The 18566-nt window shown below is 52.8% G+C and overlaps 1 protein-coding gene across 3 annotated transcripts in view; it reads left to right on the forward strand.

The window, feature by feature from the left end:
• CTDSPL (CTD small phosphatase like) overlaps nucleotides 1-15310 on the forward strand; it is a 121405-nt gene extending 106095 nt beyond the window's left edge. For 2 of the 3 annotated variants that reach the window (XM_047874589.1, XM_047874590.1), the window contains 4 exons: nucleotides 131-187; nucleotides 3620-3712; nucleotides 7565-7750; nucleotides 11615-15310. In XM_047874589.1, the coding sequence (XP_047730545.1) occupies nucleotides 131-187; nucleotides 3620-3712; nucleotides 7565-7750; nucleotides 11615-11740 (462 nt within the window). In that variant the 3' untranslated portion in view covers nucleotides 11741-15310. The other variant, XM_047874591.1, reaches the window with a different exon arrangement.
• The last annotated feature ends 3256 nt before the right edge of the window (nucleotides 15311-18566 follow it).

The following is an 18566-nucleotide window of genomic DNA, read 5'->3' on the forward strand; positions in this document are numbered from 1 at the left end:
TAAAAAAAACATGTTTAGCTGTTTTTTCCAATAATAAAAACATTGGTCCAGGCAAACCTTATTCTTTCTAAAGTTTCCAATTTTATTTTGTTCTTTCGGATATATTAATTATAATTTCTTTTCTCTCTAGCCCATTAGTAATGCTGATTTTATTGTTCCGGTTGAAATCGATGGAACTATACATCAGGTAAGAAATCAAAGCTAAATCTGAGCTGCAATTAGCATTTTTTGGTAATTACGTTTCCTATGAACTTAATTCTAAATTCCCATTTCATCAACACTTTTATTACTGAATCAAAAGGGAGCAAGCTTTGTAAAATAAATACAGTGATTTCCTGCTTTCTTTTTTTCACTGATGCATTTACTTTATATTGAGTGTATAAGGGAAACTATAATCCATTTGTAGATAGTAGATGTGGTTGCAAGTTGGAATAGTTCTTTGATTTGATTCAGACTTTTAGAAGTTTCCATATCCCCCACTGGCCTATCTTGATGGTCTAATTAACTTCCTCATGTAATGGCTTTCGGCTACTCTCCTAGCAGGCAAAAGGAAAATGCCACAAGTACCCACTTATGGTGGGATGTTGGGAAGAGATGTCAATTTCCAATACCTGCCACTCCAGACTGATCTTGTCACTCCTACATCATGTTCTCCAGTGGATCTTTAGTAAAATCCCAACCAAAAGGATGTGTGTTTTTGGATCAGGAGACAACTTTGAATAAAGATGCCCTAGTTAATTGGCACGCATCTTTGTTCTGATGGGTTTTTTTCCCCTTATCTGCATGAAGCTTCTCCAGGAATAGCTTCATTTATGAACATACTGGAACACTGTGGGAAAACTCCTAGCCTTGGAAGTTGAGGAGGAGTAGGGGCGATTTGTAAGGTTTTCCACGGGGATGGTGTGACCCACTTCTTGTCGACCCAGGGTCTTAAAGGGAGAGTCTCTGGCCTGATTGTGTTTATATCCCAGGAAGGAAAATCTCTCTTGGTGCTTGAGCCATAACAGGATGTCTTTCCTTAACAACACCAGTAGTTTCCTTGGCCCTTGAGGACAGGGTGTCAGAGTTGATGTCTTGGAAATCAGCTGGTCTGACCGTGTCGTTGTCCAGATGGAGAAACTGAGGCTCGGCCAGAGAAAGGGTTGATTCAAGGTCACATCATGGAAAGAATTCAAATGAGACTTCCAGTCTTTTGCCTCCTGGCCCATGGCTCTTTTCCTGATACCCTGGTCCCTTCCCTTCCCAGGCAGGAGGTCTTGCCAGGAAGCTGGCCCTTGGAAAGGCAGCTTTATTTCTAGTGTCTCCACATGTCATGCTTTTAAAAGCCAGCAGGGAGCCAAAAGACAGGCGCTTGGGCATTTAACATTTGCAAAAGCACCAACTGAATTAACTCAGCATCTGAGAAGCAGTTAAGGCTTCATTTATTACCTTGGCTTCTGCTACAAAATAAGGAGACAAAGGAGAGGCTGCCCACTGGCATGGCAGGAATTAGGAGAGAAATTAATCCTTCCTTCTTACCTTGCAACTGTGAGCATGACCCTCAGGGCCTGACCTGCGACGGCCAGCCCACTCTCAAAGGAGCCACCCCGGCTCCCCCAGCCTCCCTCCAGACTGTACTGTGATTCATATGGCGATAGATACTCCAGGGTCCCAGGGGTGGGATCAGAAACCCTCTCTCCTGAGGGAATGAAGCCACAGGCGCCAAGAGGAGGACCAAGGCCCTGGCGAAGGCCGTGGCCTCGTTCAAGTAATCCAGGATAGGCTGTGCAGGTCCCGATGGGCCTATTCTTGGTTACTTGCACGCGGACGCGGGCCTGGACGCCGGCATCCGGGCCCAGGACCTTCCTCTCTGCCAGAGGCACCAACACCAGAGTTCCCAAATCAGTCTCCTGCCCTCTGCATGTAGCAAAGCTTGCTTTCCAAGCAGCATTCCCAAGGGGACTGAGGACCACAGGCCGCACCCATTCCCTGGCACCGAGGAGCCTCATGGACAGAGTAGGGGCCTGGAGCTATTGCAGCCACAAGCCCTGCCCCAGCCCCAGCCCAGCCTCCCAGCTCCTCACAGCCCTGCTGGCACCCCCGCCAGGCCTCTGGCCCTTCACTCCACCCGCGGCCACAGACCGTGCTTACCCCAGTCTTTCAGTGGGCCACAAGTTTCCCACCGAGTCCTGGCTCTGTGCAGAATTCTTCTGCCATGCACGCATCCCCTGTGTGGTACAGAGCCCCGTCCCCCCTCTGTGACTCCGTGGGATAGACGGCTGGCGACATCTGCCATTCACGGCCTCACCTGTGCTCCCCCTGACCTGCCTTTCACACTTCCTCTTTAGCCCCTTCGTCTATCCCCCGTCTCTAAAGGGCTGGTCACGAAGGGCTCTGGCCTTGCTCTCACACCCAGGTACTTTCAGGCCAGGTCTCATGTTCCTACTGCTTCCTCTGCCTGGAAGCTTGCTTCTCATCCTTACCCGCCTGGTGAACTCTCGTTCATCCTGCAAGGCCCAGGCCAGATGTTACCTTCTGTGATTCCTTCCCCTTGAGAGGGGAGTTCATTGTCCTTCATTTATCTCTCTACTGCAACTTGGATATGCGTGCTCATTTTGATTTGTTCTTATTTGTATCTGCTCTAGACTGTGAGCTCTTCAAGGGCAAGGCCTGTGTTTTGTTCATTTTTGTAACTTCTTCAGGCTGAGCACAGAGCTGGGGCTCCGTGAATATGAGCTGAATTGAATTTTAATAAGTTTGATTTATTTTAGGGAAGTGGCTAATTTCACATGGAATTTATTCAAGTTTTAATTAGTTCTTCCCTCCTCCCACCTTCCCTATCTTCTCTCACCAGCTTCGCCTTGTCTCCCATTTCCCTGGTCTCCTCAGATTTGTTCAGGTTCCCCAGTCAGGAGCACAGAGCCACCCAGCCACTCCAGGAAAGCCTCTTCTTTGCCCCCCTCTGCCTGGAGGCCCCTCCTGATGGGGGCCCTGGGAGTAGGCTGGCGTCACGTCCCCCAAAGTCTATTTCTGTACCGAGCTCAAGTAGAGTCACCTTTGTGGCGTCAAGTGGATGGCTTCCCACACTGACAGGGAAGGCACCTCTCGCCTCTTTGCTGGGCCTGCGCTCCCACCCCAGGCCTTCCTGGCGAGAGAGGTGTTCCAGTCGAGGGTACGAGGTGGCCGCTTGTCCCAGAGCTGCCAGACACTGGGTCGGGCCTGGACGTCCGAATGGACGGCCCCTGGGCCGTAGCCTGTGTCCACATAGGGCCTGACCCACAACACGTACCGAGAAACACGGGTGAGAGAGGGAGCCGTTTCGCACAAACACGGCCCAACCCCTCTACTTACTGGTTCTGAAAAGCCCTAAGACCCCCAGTACCGCGGTCAGCTTCCCTTTCCCTCTTCAGAGGAGGGTGCACCAGACTCAGACCGGGAGCCCGGTCTGAGGAGTGTGTGTGCGGCCGAACGTGCCGCATCTGACTGTGTAGCCCTCATACAGTTGGGGTGTCCCCCCCACCCATAGAGCTGGGGACAGCAAGCAGTTCCCTTTTAAGGAATTCTTCCTGCGTGGGTGTTGGGCCCAGGCCACCCCAGCAGCTGCCATGACTGACCAGCCTGCTGTTTGCTGCCGTTGCAGGTGTATGTGCTGAAGCGGCCCCACGTGGATGAGTTCCTCCAGAGGATGGGCCAGCTCTTTGAGTGTGTGCTCTTTACTGCCAGCTTGGCCAAGGTACGTCCTGCTCCCAGCTGGGCTCCCCCAGCCCCTCCACCCTGACCCCCTGTCTGCCAGGCAGCCCTCTGTTAAGGTGTGGGAAGCTGTTTCCATGGTGACAGTTTCCCACCCCAGATGGGATGGATGCAGGCCACGTGCACAGCGCCAGCCTGAAAGGCTTCTGGGTTATTACCATGGTGACAGGGAGCCTTTGGAACAAATGCTCCGTGAAGTTGCTGCCTGCAGCCGCCTCAAGCTGGATGTCCACAGACCAGGAAATCAGTGTGTCCCGTGTAACTGGGAAAGGGCATCTGCCCCTCGGCTGTTGACTGGCAGACCCCTGCTAGGGGCTCAAGCCTTTGCGTCCTCCATTGGCTTACACAGGTTTGGGGAAGGATAAGTGTCCAAGACTTAGCCACGTGCACGGGCCACAGGAGGGTTCTGACTGCCCTAGTGAGCCATGTGATCTCGGACAAGTGACTTCACTTGTCTTGACTCCATTTCTTCTAGAAATTGGGGATGATTTCGTCTACCACATGGGGTGGATCAAATGAAATAATACTTGTAAAGGGCAGAGCGTCGTGCTTGACTCATTCAGCAAACGTTCCTGGAGCACCTGTTGTGCTCCATATGCCCTGCGGGCACTGTCACGTGGTAAGTCTCCTGGTGCTCAGGGTTTAATTATCATAATTATTAATGATGACAAAATAATTCACATGTTTTGGCCTTATAGCTTGGTATGAATCTTTGACCCAGCGTCTACACTGGCTCTAACCAAAGAGAGTGGTTTCTTTGCCCTTCCCCACTGTTTAAAGGAAGTAGCAGGTGCATAGGACGACCCCCACCCCACCCCCGTATGGTTATGTCTGCCCTTTCACAGGTGTGCTGAGGTGCTGTGCCTCGGGTGGAGAGGGTGGGCCCCAGTCCTCGGAGGAGATCCTTGCCATGACCACCCCTCAAATCCTGACTCTGATGGGGCCAGCGCCATCATTTGTTGGTGGCACCACCAGCGTCCCCGTGGGCACCTTGGGGACTCTGAAGTGGCCGCAGAGATGAGCTTTGTGGGGCGCAGGTTAGCCATCTGCTCATCTCCAGACCTGCTGCAAGGACTCTCCCCTTCCCCACCCCCTACCATGTCCTGGCTCGGGGTGGCTCCCTTCTCCTCTGCGTGCCGGGGACTCTGACCCCAGGTGCCCAGACATACCGCTTTGCCAGACGGGGCATTCCTGGTCTGAATCATGTCTCAGTCACGGCTGAGATGAGAGGGAGCCCCACCTGCACAACGTTCTGCCAGACTCATTGGCAGGCCTTAGGGCATGAGCTCGGTGGAAAGGGAATCCCAAACCTAGGCCTCACTTTGGCATACTAAAAAGAGCATGGCCTCGGGGAAGACATAATCTTCCCCAGTGGGCGCTCTTTCCCATGAATGGCACCAAGACGGACCGTAGCGTGGACGGGTCTCCTGGCGGGGCTCTGGGGCACCGAGGAGCCTGAAGTGACAACTGCAGAAATAACAAACAGGAAGATGGCACCGGTGTGGTAGATTAAGAATTGGGGGGTGGGGGTTAGGAGGGCGTTTGCGGGGGAAGCTGGCAAAATTGAAACCCTCTTTCTCGGCAGTAGTCGCCAGCGCTTAAACATCCTTGTTCAGTCTCTTCCTGGACGTCTCCCTCCTGCGCCTCCACCTGTCTCTCCAGCCCTTCCCTCACTGCTACTCCAGCCTGGCTCAGCTGAGTCGGCTCCCAAGTGCATGCAGCCTTCCGGCCCTTTCCTCCCTGATGCACAAGCTCTGCAGACAGGTGGGCGCTCCCCGGTTCTTGGCTCTGGGCTCAGCTCCCAGCCAGCACCATTGGTGCCGTGGACCTCCTGGCCCACAGCCCAGAAACCCACAGGAGCCCTGAGCTGATGTCAGAGCCCTTCTATGTCTGTTTCCTCATCTAAGTTTCCTTTTGGATTCGTTCACCCAACAGATACTTGCTTAGAACTTCCTGTGTGTCGGGCTCTGTACTGGGTACTGGGGATACGGCAGAGAACAAAGGAGGCAAAGCCCCTGCCCTCATGAAGCTTACGTTCTCCACATTTACCTCTAAGGCCTGGAGCCCCCAGACTCAGACGTTCTCTTGAAGGATGTATGCCACCGCCAGTGTTCACAATTATGCAGAAATTAATCACTATTTCCACCTAGAGTCAGCCTCCTAGTACCGGTGGGTACTGCCCTTTCCAGCGGAAAACTGCAGTGCCTGCCTGGTCAGCAGGAAATGGCCTGCTCCTGGACTCTGCCCCCTCGGGATGTGTCTGGGGAAAGGAGGACATTGCCACAGAGTTAGAGCTGCTGCCCGTAGCCCCACATCCTGCAGCGTGCTGGCATTTCTCTGCACCCCGGGGGCTGCTGTGCATTCCGGGTATTTCCTGCCTCCTGGCAGAGTTGCTGGTCTTTGTGCTGTCACCTCTCTTTCACTTCCAGCCCCAGCCACTCAATGGGAACCCCGTCTTTTCGACATCTTCATTTATGAAGATTTTCCCTCAGGGATGACCTCTTTATTTTTTTATCTGGTTCAGCTTGCTTTGGGAAAATCCCCCAGGCCATGAGAGAAGGCCAAATACGGTGAGCCCCACACTCCCTCCCATAAAACTCGTGGGCTCTGCGGGGCACCTGTGTGACTCAGTCAGTTGAGTTTCTGACTCTTGATTTCGGCTCAGGCCGTGATCCCGGGATGGTGGAACTGAGCCCCGCATCAGGCTCTATACTGAGCATAGAGCCTGCTTGGGATTCTCTCTTTCCCCTTCTCCCTCTCTCTCTCTCTCTCTCTCTTTCTCTCTCTCTCGCTCTCTCTCTCACTGAAAAAGCAAAACAAAGTTGGAAAAAACCTCCTGGGCTTCAAGTAAACAGAAGTGGGTGTCTGGGCACCATCCCCGTGCTGGTGCTGGTCTGGCCCAGCTCCTCAGAGAGCACGTGTAGGAGGCAGTGCGGCCTCATGCCATGCAAGCCAAATGCAGAGTCTGCTCGTTCGTTCGGTGACAAAACTAGTGTTTACTGAGCCCCCACCATGAGGTGGGCACGGTGCAAGGTGCCCGGGACATCCTGGTGAACACGCCAGACAAGGCCTGCGCTCTGGCCAGAGAAGAGAAAATCCGGTAATCCCCGGGGGTGGTGAGCTCTGTGAAGGAAGCCACCGTGAGACCCCGGTAGCCAGAAAGGGAGGTATAGGTGGCTCTACGTGGGTGGTAAGGAAAGCCAAGACCCGAAAGGCGAAGGGACGGAAGGAGAAGTTTGTGCAGAGACCTGAGGAGGGAATGTTGCGTGCGGAGGGAGCACTGGTGCAGGGGTTCTGACCACGTTCAAGGCCAGTGCGGCTCAGGTGACGAGCTGGAGCTGAGCGGGGGCACACACCACGTAGCCGTGGCCGTGCGGGACAGGGCAGGCCCTGAGGAGCGCGGGCCTTACTCCAGGGCCAGTGGGTCCGCGGCGGGGTGTCGTAAGCAGGGGTGATGGGACATGAGAGGAGCAGCTGCGTGGGCTGCAAAGGAGACGCAAGGGGGAGCGGGCAGGCCCTTTGAGAGACTCACGCAGCTGGCCCAGGCAGAGGTTACACACACCGGGAGCCGGGCGGTATACACAGATGCAGGTGGATTCAAGATACTCTTGGTGGCGGAACCGCCAAGAACTTCTGACGGACTGGATATGAGAAGTGAAAGAAATTGAAGCGGCCAGGCTGTCTTACACACGTGGAGAGGAAAGCAAGCAGGATCCTAAAACATGTCCAATTATGTGAACCCCTGTCTGGAAAAGTAATGTGGATCTTGCTGCAGTAGGGCAGGTCTCTGGGCTCTTCCAGGCGCCCGGCCTTCACCACGACTCCTGCTTTCCAGTACGCAGACCCCGTGGCCGACCTGCTGGACCGCTGGGGCGTGTTCCGGGCCCGGCTCTTCAGAGAATCGTGCGTCTTCCATCGTGGCAACTACGTGAAAGACCTGAGTCGCCTGGGCCGGGAGCTGAGCAAAGTGATCATCGTGGACAATTCTCCGGCCTCCTACATCTTCCATCCTGAGAACGCAGTAAGTAGCCCCAGGGGAGAGCACGGGGGGGGGGGGGGGGGGGGGGGCCGTCCAGCTTCGCCTTCGTGCTCTCAAGCATCTGCACCAGCTCTCTTGGCCTGGCCTTGGTGAAAACCCAGCTCTGCCACTTAGCAGTTACATGACACTGACCCAGTTCGTTCACCTCACTGAGCCTTAGTTGCCTCGTCCACCAAATGGGAATTCTGGGGGTGCTGACCCATAGGAGGGTTGGAGGATCGAGCGTGGCAGAGCGTGGAAAGCACTTGGAACAGTGCCTGTGATGGGTGAGTGCTCAGTGGGGCTGCATCTTAGCGTTGTTAATGTTGTTCCTGAGAAGGGTTCCGTCGCGAACCTCCTGGAGCTGGCTCATGGCTCCCGTAGACTCAAAAGGCCTGGCTACCTCTTCAGCAGAAGACGTTCTTAAACAAGAATGAATGAAACACCTCGATAAAGGCCTTCAGACAAGCCTGCCAAGCTTTCCCACCTCACAATGAAGTCTGAAAAGTATACAGTGGGGACATCTACCTAAAACTCCCTGGAGTGTGACAGTCCCCAGTGCCTGCTCACTGGGTGCAGCATGACTGTCCAAGCAAGAGAGACATGCTCTCCCACCTCCCGTCCTACGTTTCCAGGGAAAGGGAGGTCAGCCAACCCCGCTGGTGACTGCCAGCCATCAGCAGGACCGCCACACTGGCCCTGAGCTCAGGCAGCCTTTCCCGGAGAGCAGGCTTCCCCCCCAGCCTGGTCTTCTCACACTAAACAAAAGGCCCCCCAGCGTCCTTTCCTTGAATCCAGAGCTCTGTGGCTCCCCATATAGCAAAGAACTGAGTTCAAGCTAGATTCAGTTAGTGAGTAATGATTATTTGAGTAAACGTTCCAAATTTATTATATTTACATGCATTCATTATAGTGAGTTAATCAAATTCATCGTAATGCATTTTGTCATGTGTCTCTTAACAGATAAGGATTACTTCTTAATACAATCACAATTCCATTATCCCATCTGACAGAGCTAACAGTTTCTTAATACTCTCTAATATCCAGACTGTGTTCATATTTTCCTTATCATCTCGAAATGCCCTGCATTTGGACTGTTTGAATCAGAACCAAGCAAGGTCCATGCACTGCTTTGGTTAATAATGCGTATAATCTTAACAATTCTCCCTCCCCTCTCCCTTTTTCTTCCGTCCTGTTTACTGGTTGAAGAAAGTCTGGTTATTTGTCTTACAGAAATGTCCTCTCTTCTGGATTTGTCTAGTTGCAGCCTCGTGCTGTTTTCCCATGTTTCCCTTGAACAGGTACTTAGAGCACTACTGCCTGATTCAGTGCAGGTTCAGTTTTGTTTTTTCAAGAACACATCTCAGGTGGTATTGTGTACTTAGTATGCTGTCACATCAGGAGGCATATCATGTTCGGGCTGTCCCACTTTTAAAGACTTCAAATTGATCTTTGGAGTCAGGTGTTGTTAGCCTGATCCTACTGTTTTTAAATTTCCCATCAACCTTTGACCTAGAAATTGAGCGGTCGTTGATGATCATTGCCTACATCAACTATTTCATTAAGAATTGCGAAATGGCGATTTCTAAATTCTATCATTCTTTCCACATGTGTTGGCCAGAACTCCCCCCCCCACTCTTTTTGTTTAAATCGAATTTGCCCTCGTCGACTACTTGATTACCCTAAATTCAGTTTGAATATTTGAATCGGGAAGTCAGGGTAATGTCTTGGCTCTTTTTCTTTAATTCTTTAATCTTCAGAGTAATGAGTCGATGGTCTAGCAGCTTCCAAAAGTAGCCAGTGAATTTGGGGGGAGGGGGGCATTATGATGAACTCAAGCATTTTTCATTGTTATAACTTAATACATTTATTATTCTTTTGTATGCTCAAATGTTCGTTCACCTTTGGACAGCGGACATCCCTTCAAATAACAATAGTCTTTGAAAGCTTCCTGCTTCTGGTGCAACAAGATATTCCAGGCTCGTCTTGTCCGTTTCTTACCTCCACCCTGGAATCAACCACTTTTCTATAGAGCCTTGTTCCTATTAGTGGGAATGGTATTGAGAGACCACAGTTTGGATGGACTCTCATTGTTGCTGAGATGTCCTCTGCTTCTGGCCTTTTATACTAGACAGAGCTAACATATATATATTTTTAGAATTAAAATTAAATCATAAATTCATATTGTTTTTCCAGTTCAGTGTTATAACAGTTTTTATTTAGTTTCTTTGGTTTTATTTTTGTATTTGTATCTCCTGCTCTTGTGCTGAAATTCTGGGTTCCTAAATATATTAACACTTCATTACATATTTGACTTATTCTATAGTATATGTTTAATAGTTTCCAAATAGAGTACTAATATTATTACTACTACTAAGACAATTGCACGCACTTAGGGTGTCTTTGAGAAATGTACGGACAGAACACTACGTTTTAAAATCACTTGAAATAATTCTCGGTGTGGTTATGTCACCAAGTTTATATGCACCTTGGGTTCATTTTTCATTGCTTTCTTTTCTTAATGGTTTAATTTTATTTCAATTATGTAACACATTTCCATGATTCCAACATCAAAGCTACCAACAGAGATAAACTTGGAGAAGTCTTGTGTCCATGTCTGCCTTCTCCCTCTTTCCTGCCCTTCCCCTAGGAGTAGTCGTTTTTTTGTTAATCCTTGCCTTGTTTATATATTTGTTTTTATTTTGAGAGAGAGAGAGAGAGAGAGAGAGAGAGAGAAAACACAAGTGGGGGAGGGGCATAAAGAGAAAGAAAGAACCCCAAGCAAGCTCCATGCTGTCAGCACAGAGCCCAATGTGGGGCTCAGTCCCACGAACCGTGAGATCATGACCTGAGCTGGAACCAAGTTGGATGCTTATCCGACTGAGCCACCCAGGCACCCCTATTTTTTTTTTAATTTTTTTTTTCAACGTTTATTTATTTTTGGGACAGAGAGAGACAGAGCATGAACGGGGGAGGGGCAGAGAGAGAGGGAGACACAGAATCGGAAACAGGCTCCAGGCTCTGAGCCATCAGCCCAGAGCCTGACACGGGCTCGAACTCACGGACCTCGAGATCGTGACCTGGCTGAAGTCGGACGCTTCACCGACTGCGCCACCCAGGCGCCCCTGCCTATTTTTTAATTATACAACGAATCGTTTCGTTTCTGAGCAGTCCTTCAAAGGGCCCAAAATATTACTTTTGTGAACTCCTTCGCTTTCCCCAAATTCCTTTTTGCATCTCTTCTTTTGCACCGCTGGCTGCTACCCATTACCACCATCACCCCCCACGTCTAAAACTAAGGGAAAATCCTGTCTGTGCCCAGAGCTCAGACTGTCCTGAAATTTTATACTTCTCCTTTTAACCGATCGCTGCTAAGGATGGGAGGAAATTCTCTGCTTTTGGCTGCGCGGCACAATCGGAAGCCTCGCCGTGCCCGGTTTGTGGGCTCCGTGGTGTCGGTGGCCGGCAGGTAGCTGTGGCCCCAAGTGCTCTGAGGGGTAAGGAGCTGTTGGACGCAGTGGAAAGAGCTTTTGAAACTGGCAGGTGGCAAGGCCAGCTCTCATACACTCCACACCGTGGCCACCTTTTCTGTGGCAGGAGAGCAAAACAAGCAGACGCACACACACTGACATTTACACTTCACTTAAAAAGCAAACACACTGAACTCTGCCTTCTTCCTGAACCAGGTAGCTCTGGATCCACCTTAGTTGGGACGGGAGAGAACAAACAAGATGGTGACGATGATGCTTTTTAGACACCCGTCCTCCTTACCAAAGAAAATGCCAAACGTGCGGGCACCAGTCGGGCTAGGAGCTGCCCCCGGTGCCGGGCACGGTTCAGCTGCCCCCTCCACACCCTGTCTTCCAGGTGCCCGTGCAGTCCTGGTTCGATGACATGACGGACACAGAGCTGCTGGACCTCATCCCCTTCTTCGAGGGCTTGAGCCGGGAAGACGACGTGTACAGCATGCTGCACAGACTCTGTGACAGGTAGCGCCGGCCTCCGCCCGCCCCGCCCGTGCGCTCCGGGACCTCGGCCTCGGGGACCTGCCTGGAGCGAGGACACTCCGTGCTCCAGGCCGCGAGGTCAAAGTGGCCATACCTACCTGTTTTATTTTTTAAGAACAGAAACACTATTTTAAGATGAACTCTTTTAACAGATTTCATAAAGGGACATGCATTTTACGGTATTTGCTTTTCTTAAAACATACCAAAAAGAAAAAAATGGAAAAAAAAAAAAAAAAAAAAGAAAAAGCTTGATATCTATCGGACTTCCTTTCAACTGCCCATCCCCCCTTCCAAGCAGACAACCGGTCCCTTTCTATCCCAGCTCGGAGCAGCTGACCCAACTCAGAATCTCTTTCCTACAGGATGAAGTGCCTTTTTGAATGTTATTTTAAGCTGAGAGTTAATTTTTCTACACGACATATTTCCAGACATCTTTTAGTCTTTTATTGTCTTAGATTCTCTAAGAAGACAACTACGACAATTTTCTAGAACCTGGGGGGGCGGGGCGGCTAGGGCTGGAGGTGAGTCATAGAAGCCTGTCTCCCAACAGGTGTGACCGCTCAGACGCCCTGTGGCATGTTGTAGGGCAGGGCCGGGCTCCCGACAGACAGAGGAGTCGCGGCGACCACGCTGGTGCCTCCATTCGTTACTGACCCAGTTTGGAATGTATCTGCAGTTGTGCGGCTCGGCCCTTTAGGGAACGACAGCTTCTTTTATGTTATTGCTATTGTTTCTGATGGGGACACGTTTGTCTTGAGGTCCCAGTCTCCCCCCCCTTGAAAAGTGGCATCGTCACTTCTGCTCCCACACGACTGCCGTACTCCTGTGTGTTTTCTGTTGTGTCGTCGTCGTCGTTCTGGGTAGAGCAGTTACCAGAAACTCTGAAACCCTTGGATATTTAAAAAAAACAAACAAACAAACAACCTGTTTATTGATTTTTTTTAAAATGTTTTCCTTTCCAAAAGCTGGATACACACGGAGCTGTTTGGGAATTTTCTTTGCTGCTATTGCGCTGCCACCAAATGGAATTGACCAGCGGCTGTTACACTGTTCTTTGCCACTGTGCCTATGCTCAGAATCTGCTCACTGCTAAGCTGCAGACTCGGACAGGGTCAGAAACGTAGGTGTCCCGCCCCACCGCAGGACTGCACCAGGAGTCCCCCTTGCCCGGCTCTGGCCACGGGAGTTCAGAAGGGAACAAAGACAAAGGGGCCGGCGCGCCACACGGGCGTGGTGTTGGTTTCCGACTGCAGTCGACATCAGAGACCGTGATGAGCCGACCGTTCTCTCTCGAGAACCCGTGGCCTCCCCCAGCCACCCCGCTGACGTGGCCCAAGTCCCCTCTTGGTCTTCTCTTTTGAAGCACAGCCTGGGGTTGGGGAAACCTGTCCAGAGGTGGAACCCCTCGCCCCGAGCCAGGGAGAGGAAGGGTGCCCTCCCCGGGCCGGGGCTTCCTCTGCAGCCTTTCCCAGTGACAAGACAGTCTATATAAAGTATTGCTCTTAAAAGTAATTTAGAAGAACCCTTTCGTGTCGGCACCATTGCCTTAGTCCTCTGTGGGTTGGGCCTCTGCCAGAGTTCTGGTGGAAGCGACTGGCGCTAGCAAGTGTGGAAATGGGGGTCGAAGTAAAATTTTGTTCTCGCTTTCGTTCACAAGATAACAAAGCCAGCTGCCAATCGTGTCCTCCCAACAGCACTTTGGGCCGCGGACTGCCGTGCATTCAGAAGAGAAATAAGTATTCGGGGGTAACCGGGTCCCCCAGCTTTCTGAGTGTGCAGAATCCAGTAACCCACATGCCAGTTAAAGTAGAAACAGCCCCTTGCTCGCATCAGCACAGACCACGGCAGTTCCACGGCGGATCTGCACACGCCATAACCCTTGATCTGGAAAACTAGTCATTAAGTCAACCCGCTGCCTTAAATGTCTCGAATGTTGCAGTCCAGTGTCTGTCGTGTGTTGCAATCCACACAGAAATCGGTCCTGGTGAGAGCCCCAGACCCTCAGCCATGCCCTCTTCTCTGCTGGCACCATGAGGTCTTCTCTGGAACAGGGGGCAGAGAGGACGAAGTTCTAGAGTATTTCAGGGGAATCGGACCTAGGAACAGTGTCCCACTTCTCAGAGACGGAGTGAAGACACTGGCAAGCTTGAGCCAAACACTGCACCTAGTGGTTCTTGAAACCGTGAGCACCATTGCACGATTGTGGGGGAATGGAGCCCGGTTCCTGCCATCACAGGACACAGAGTGTCTCGGGGAGGGGGGGGCCAGCAGACCCCCCCCCCCGAGGGTTCTGGATTCTGTGCACCTTATTTGACCACACTCCAAAATTCCATTTTTGTTTTAACCCTCGATTCTGCTTTGTGTACATAACCAGAATATCTAGATCTCTCTCTATATTTTTAATCATCTACATGTAAATGAAGCAATAGAATTCTAACATAAGGCCAAGAAATGAGATGAATGTTTGGGGTTTATGTTTTTTAAGGTAAATACGGGTATTGTTTTTAATTATTACCTTTTATTAAATTGTGGGCTTTAAAACCTAATGAACCCTATTAGCTATTTCTCTGTGCCATATTGCTTCCCATGTTACCAAAATACCCACCCCCCCCCCCCCCAACTCTTCAACCAAAAGAGAAACCCGACCTCCTGAGTCTCCACGCCCCTTTTGGTACCAGGTTAATATATAGTCTCCTGGACAAGTATTTTTTACATTAAGATCTGGGACGAGATATGTTGGGTTGTGGACTCCGCCCCGGTGATGTTATGCCGTCTCTGGCCGGGCCTTGAGTGGAGGTGCCCAGGCATCCGAGGTTGTCACTGCTCTGTCTTCCGTTGTTCGGGAATCCTCCCGTGTTGGTCTGCGGTTTCACACATTAGCTGTTTGTAAACCACGTATCTGTGTCCCAAGGAGGAACACCACTTGTCACAACCCATGGTTGGTGGGGAAGCTCCTTTGACACAGTGCAGTTTTGATGAGGTGACTTTGGAGACGTGAGGCCCTGATGACACTGACTGGTCATGGTTGCAGCATTTGAACTGCTGGTCTGGAAAAAGAAATCTGTAAGTCTATATAACCTGGCAACATCGAAGACCCTCTATTTTAAAGACGGCCCTCTGATAAAATCTAGAACCACACAGCCCTATAGGGTCAAACACTCGTGACGTTTGTGCCTCTGCTTTTAAAGGTGCTGTGATGGGCAGTTGGCATGCCAGGGTTCGAGAAGCGAGTGGATGGCTTGACGTGCTTGCAGTTACCCGAGCAAAAGCCACTGGCTGCCTCTGCTCCTCTCTCGCTGTAAATTTGATGGGGTCTGTTCCTGTTCGTTCTCCAGGGAGCTTCTCTGCAGACTAACACCCCCCTCCCCCCACCCGTAGTGGAGATTCTGGTGCCTGGGTAGTCGTGGATTTCTGTTGGACATTTGAATGTGATAAACAAGCCAGCGTTACTTGGGAAATACTACATGTGGAATGTGCACGTTTCCAGGGGCGAGCCTTGTCGGTCGAGAGGTTTGCAATGATTTCCTTCCTGCCAAAAATAAACACGTGAAACTGCGCCCTCTTGTGGATGGACTGCTTCTCCGGCGCCGGCGTCTCTTCCCCCTCTCTGTTCCCTCCCCCTGCGCGGCCTCAAGCCAGCGCCTCGGGGCTCCTGGGGCCCCAGCTTGGGCAGAGCCGGGAGGGGGGGGGGGGGCGGCGGGCTGCAGCAGCCCCAGGGGCCGTGCACCATGACCCCAGGGGAGGCTGGAAAACCGTCCCGCCCAGTGTTAAGCCCCCTGGTGGCGTCTCCCCAGTCGGAAGCAGTGTGGCTCCCCCTGTGGCTCCCGGCTTCCACACGCAGAGAGAACCACAGCCTCCCCCCTGCCCCCCCCCCCCCCCCCCCGGGCGCCCTGTCTGCAACACCAGCATTGTGTGTGGAGTAAGGTACCCTAAACCCAGAGCCCTTGGGCGCGCTGCCTGAGATGCTGGGATTGCCAGCTGGAGCACAGCAAGGGATAGAAAGTAAGGATATTCAAGACCGCGTTCCCCCAGTGGGACACCCTCCAGGCCCTGCCCTCAGCCCCTCTGTGCACGAAGGTGAGAGGGGCAGCCAGTACCCCTCTGCCCGGGAGTCGTGGCAGAGCCAGGGCACGGCCACACCACTCTCAGGACTGTTTCTTCATAGAGCTCCCTGATTCAGATAGCAAAGGACACCGGTGGCAACAGTCTCATTGGGTCTCACCCATTTCGGCGGATGAGAAAACGGAGGCCAGGGCAACTGCTGCGCAGTCGTTCGGTCACAGGCTTCCACCGGCACATACACTCATCCCAAACCACATCGTACACAGCGTGTGGGTCGGCCCAGGAAACGTATTTACCAAAGACAAAACCCCTGAATCCCCCACAGCCAGTCTGTGCCATGCCCCGCCCCCCCCCCCCCCCCGCCCTGTCCAGTGGGGAAACTGTACGGCCAGAGAAGTCACCCCAGCTTTCCCTTCTCTTGCCCTCTCTGGCATCGCCCCCGTACCCACAACTGCTTCCCACCTCCGTGTACGGCCAAACACACAAATAGCTGAGAGTTATGGCAGCCCCTGAAGCTGAGGTGCCCCCGCGAATGTCCGTAGATCCTCTGGATGGGGGGAAGGAATCATACGTCATCAAGGGTCACTTATTTGGGACGTGGGCGGGCTGAGATTTTCCTCCTGATGTTTTCTTGTTTGAGCACATATTCTAGGACCAAAGAATGGGCAGGAAGGCTAGGAGGGGAGGGGAGGAGTAGCCGGGAAAAGCCAGCCTAGGAAGACGGCCTGTTGAGCTGATGGATGGGGGATGCACCGGGGGCTTGGGGCAGAGTCCTCGGAATGACTGGGACGCATACACGGCGGATCTCCTGTGCTGGGGCTTCCCCGGGGGCCAACAGGCTGCTCAAGGCCCAGAGACACCAGTTGGCATGGCCACCAGCCTGATCTCAAGGAGAACATACCGGACCCTCCAGCACTCAGGAGGAGGATATGTGGGCTCCAGGGTTTTCCGTCCCAGACTTCCATTACAGCCCCATCTCTCAGCCCAGTGATTCTCGGCTCTGGCTCCCCATTACGATCACCTGAGGCCCAACCCCCTGAGAGTGGGCATCGTATCTTCAAGTGCCCCAGAAGACTCAAAGTTTCAGCAAGGCCTAAGGAAAGAAAAGTCCCCCACGCTGTCTCAGGCCTGACACCCAGATACAGCAAAGGAGTTACGGACAGGGCTTAGAGGAAATGGCACGTATTGCTTTGCCGGAAGGATCAGCCATACACGGTCATTGCTAAAAGGTCAGGAGACCCAGAAAATTACAAAGAAAACCCCACAGGGGCACTGGGAGCCTTTCCCAAGGCAGGGGTGGGAAGGGGCTCCTAAGAGCCACACATGGCCCGCAGCTCCCTGCTTTTACACTGAGGTGGGGAGCAGAGTGAATATGCCCACCAACCTAACTGGGCCTTGCCACCTCCCAGCGCCCTATCCTGGTCCTAGCGGTGCCTTGATGCGGTGGGTGCATGGCTGGGCAGGGTCACACAGCCGGAGCCGCGGGAACGCAAAGCAGCGACACATCCTTGAATGCAGGGACCCAGGGCTCTTTTGGGGGCTATCCTCGGGCTCCATTAGGCCCATCAGAATGGTGGCCCTGAGGGCATAGCGACAGACCCCCCCCCCCCCTTCCTTGGTCCCTAGCGGTTCCCACCACGGGGCCCTCCGAAGAGTCGCTCTTGGGCCCTGGTGACGGTGTCACTGCTCCTCCGTGACCTGTAACCAGATGTAGGGGCCTACGTGGGCTGCTCTCCTGAAAGGCGTGGGGTCCGGATGTTTTCAGGTAGTGGGACCCAGACCCCAGGCAGTCCCACCCACCCCACGCCCCGTCTGCTCCCCCGTGGGGGCGCCCCCCCACGCCTCGTCTGAACTCCGGAGGGGCGCACCGCCTGCAGGACCTGGTCTCCACGAGGAGCATCTGTCTGGGAGGGAACTCTGATGAGACCTGGGACAGCCACTGGACAACCAGAGCGCCCGATCCTGGGGGCGAGGCCGGAAGGGGCGTGGCCGGCTTCCCGCGTCTGCCCCGCCCACCGCGGGCCACACCTACCCCTTTGTCAGTATTATAGCTGAGCTGGCTTAGCCTTCCGCCTGGCCTTTGGAGATAATCCCAGAAGAGAGAGACAGAGAGAGAGAGAGAGAGAGAGAGAGAGAGAGAGAGATGCCTTCTCACAGGAGGACATGTCAGCTCAGAAAAAGCCTGAGGAGTGGGTCCAGAATCCCGCAGCCCATGGGCCCTTGGGCTGGGAGTGGAACCCGACTTCCGGGGAAAGTTCAACTCCAGGCCTCTGCTCCAGGAAGGGGCCCAGCAAAGGATCCAGGTGATCAGGGCAGAGACTCAGGAGGACGTCAACAAAGATTTATTAAGCAGCTAGGGTGTGCCTGGCACCATTCTAAATGCCGGCCACGGGAGCGGGCAAAGCGCTGCCCCCCTGGACCTCCCACTGCAACTGGGGACCGCGACGCTGAACAAGAGCCCAGTCAGTAAGGTGATCCGCTTCTGGAAGCGCTAGGAAGATGAGGAATGTGGCAGGCGGCTGAGAAGAGCCCTGCTTTAGCTAACATGGTCAGGGAAGGCCCCTCTGGGGAAGTGTCATTTTTGGTTGAGGCCAGAAGGCAGAAAAGGAGCCGAGGGAAGAGTTAGGGGAGAGGCTTCCGGCAGAGGTAACACCAAGTACAAAAGCCCAGAGACGAGAATGAGGTTGGTGTCTTAAGGGACAATGAGAAATGTGTAGCTTCAACACAGTGAGCAATGGGGCGAGTGAATG

The sequence above is a fragment of the Prionailurus viverrinus genome, chromosome C2, assembly GCF_022837055.1.
Source record: "Prionailurus viverrinus isolate Anna chromosome C2, UM_Priviv_1.0, whole genome shotgun sequence".
NCBI classification, from domain to species: Eukaryota; Metazoa; Chordata; class Mammalia; order Carnivora; family Felidae; genus Prionailurus; species Prionailurus viverrinus.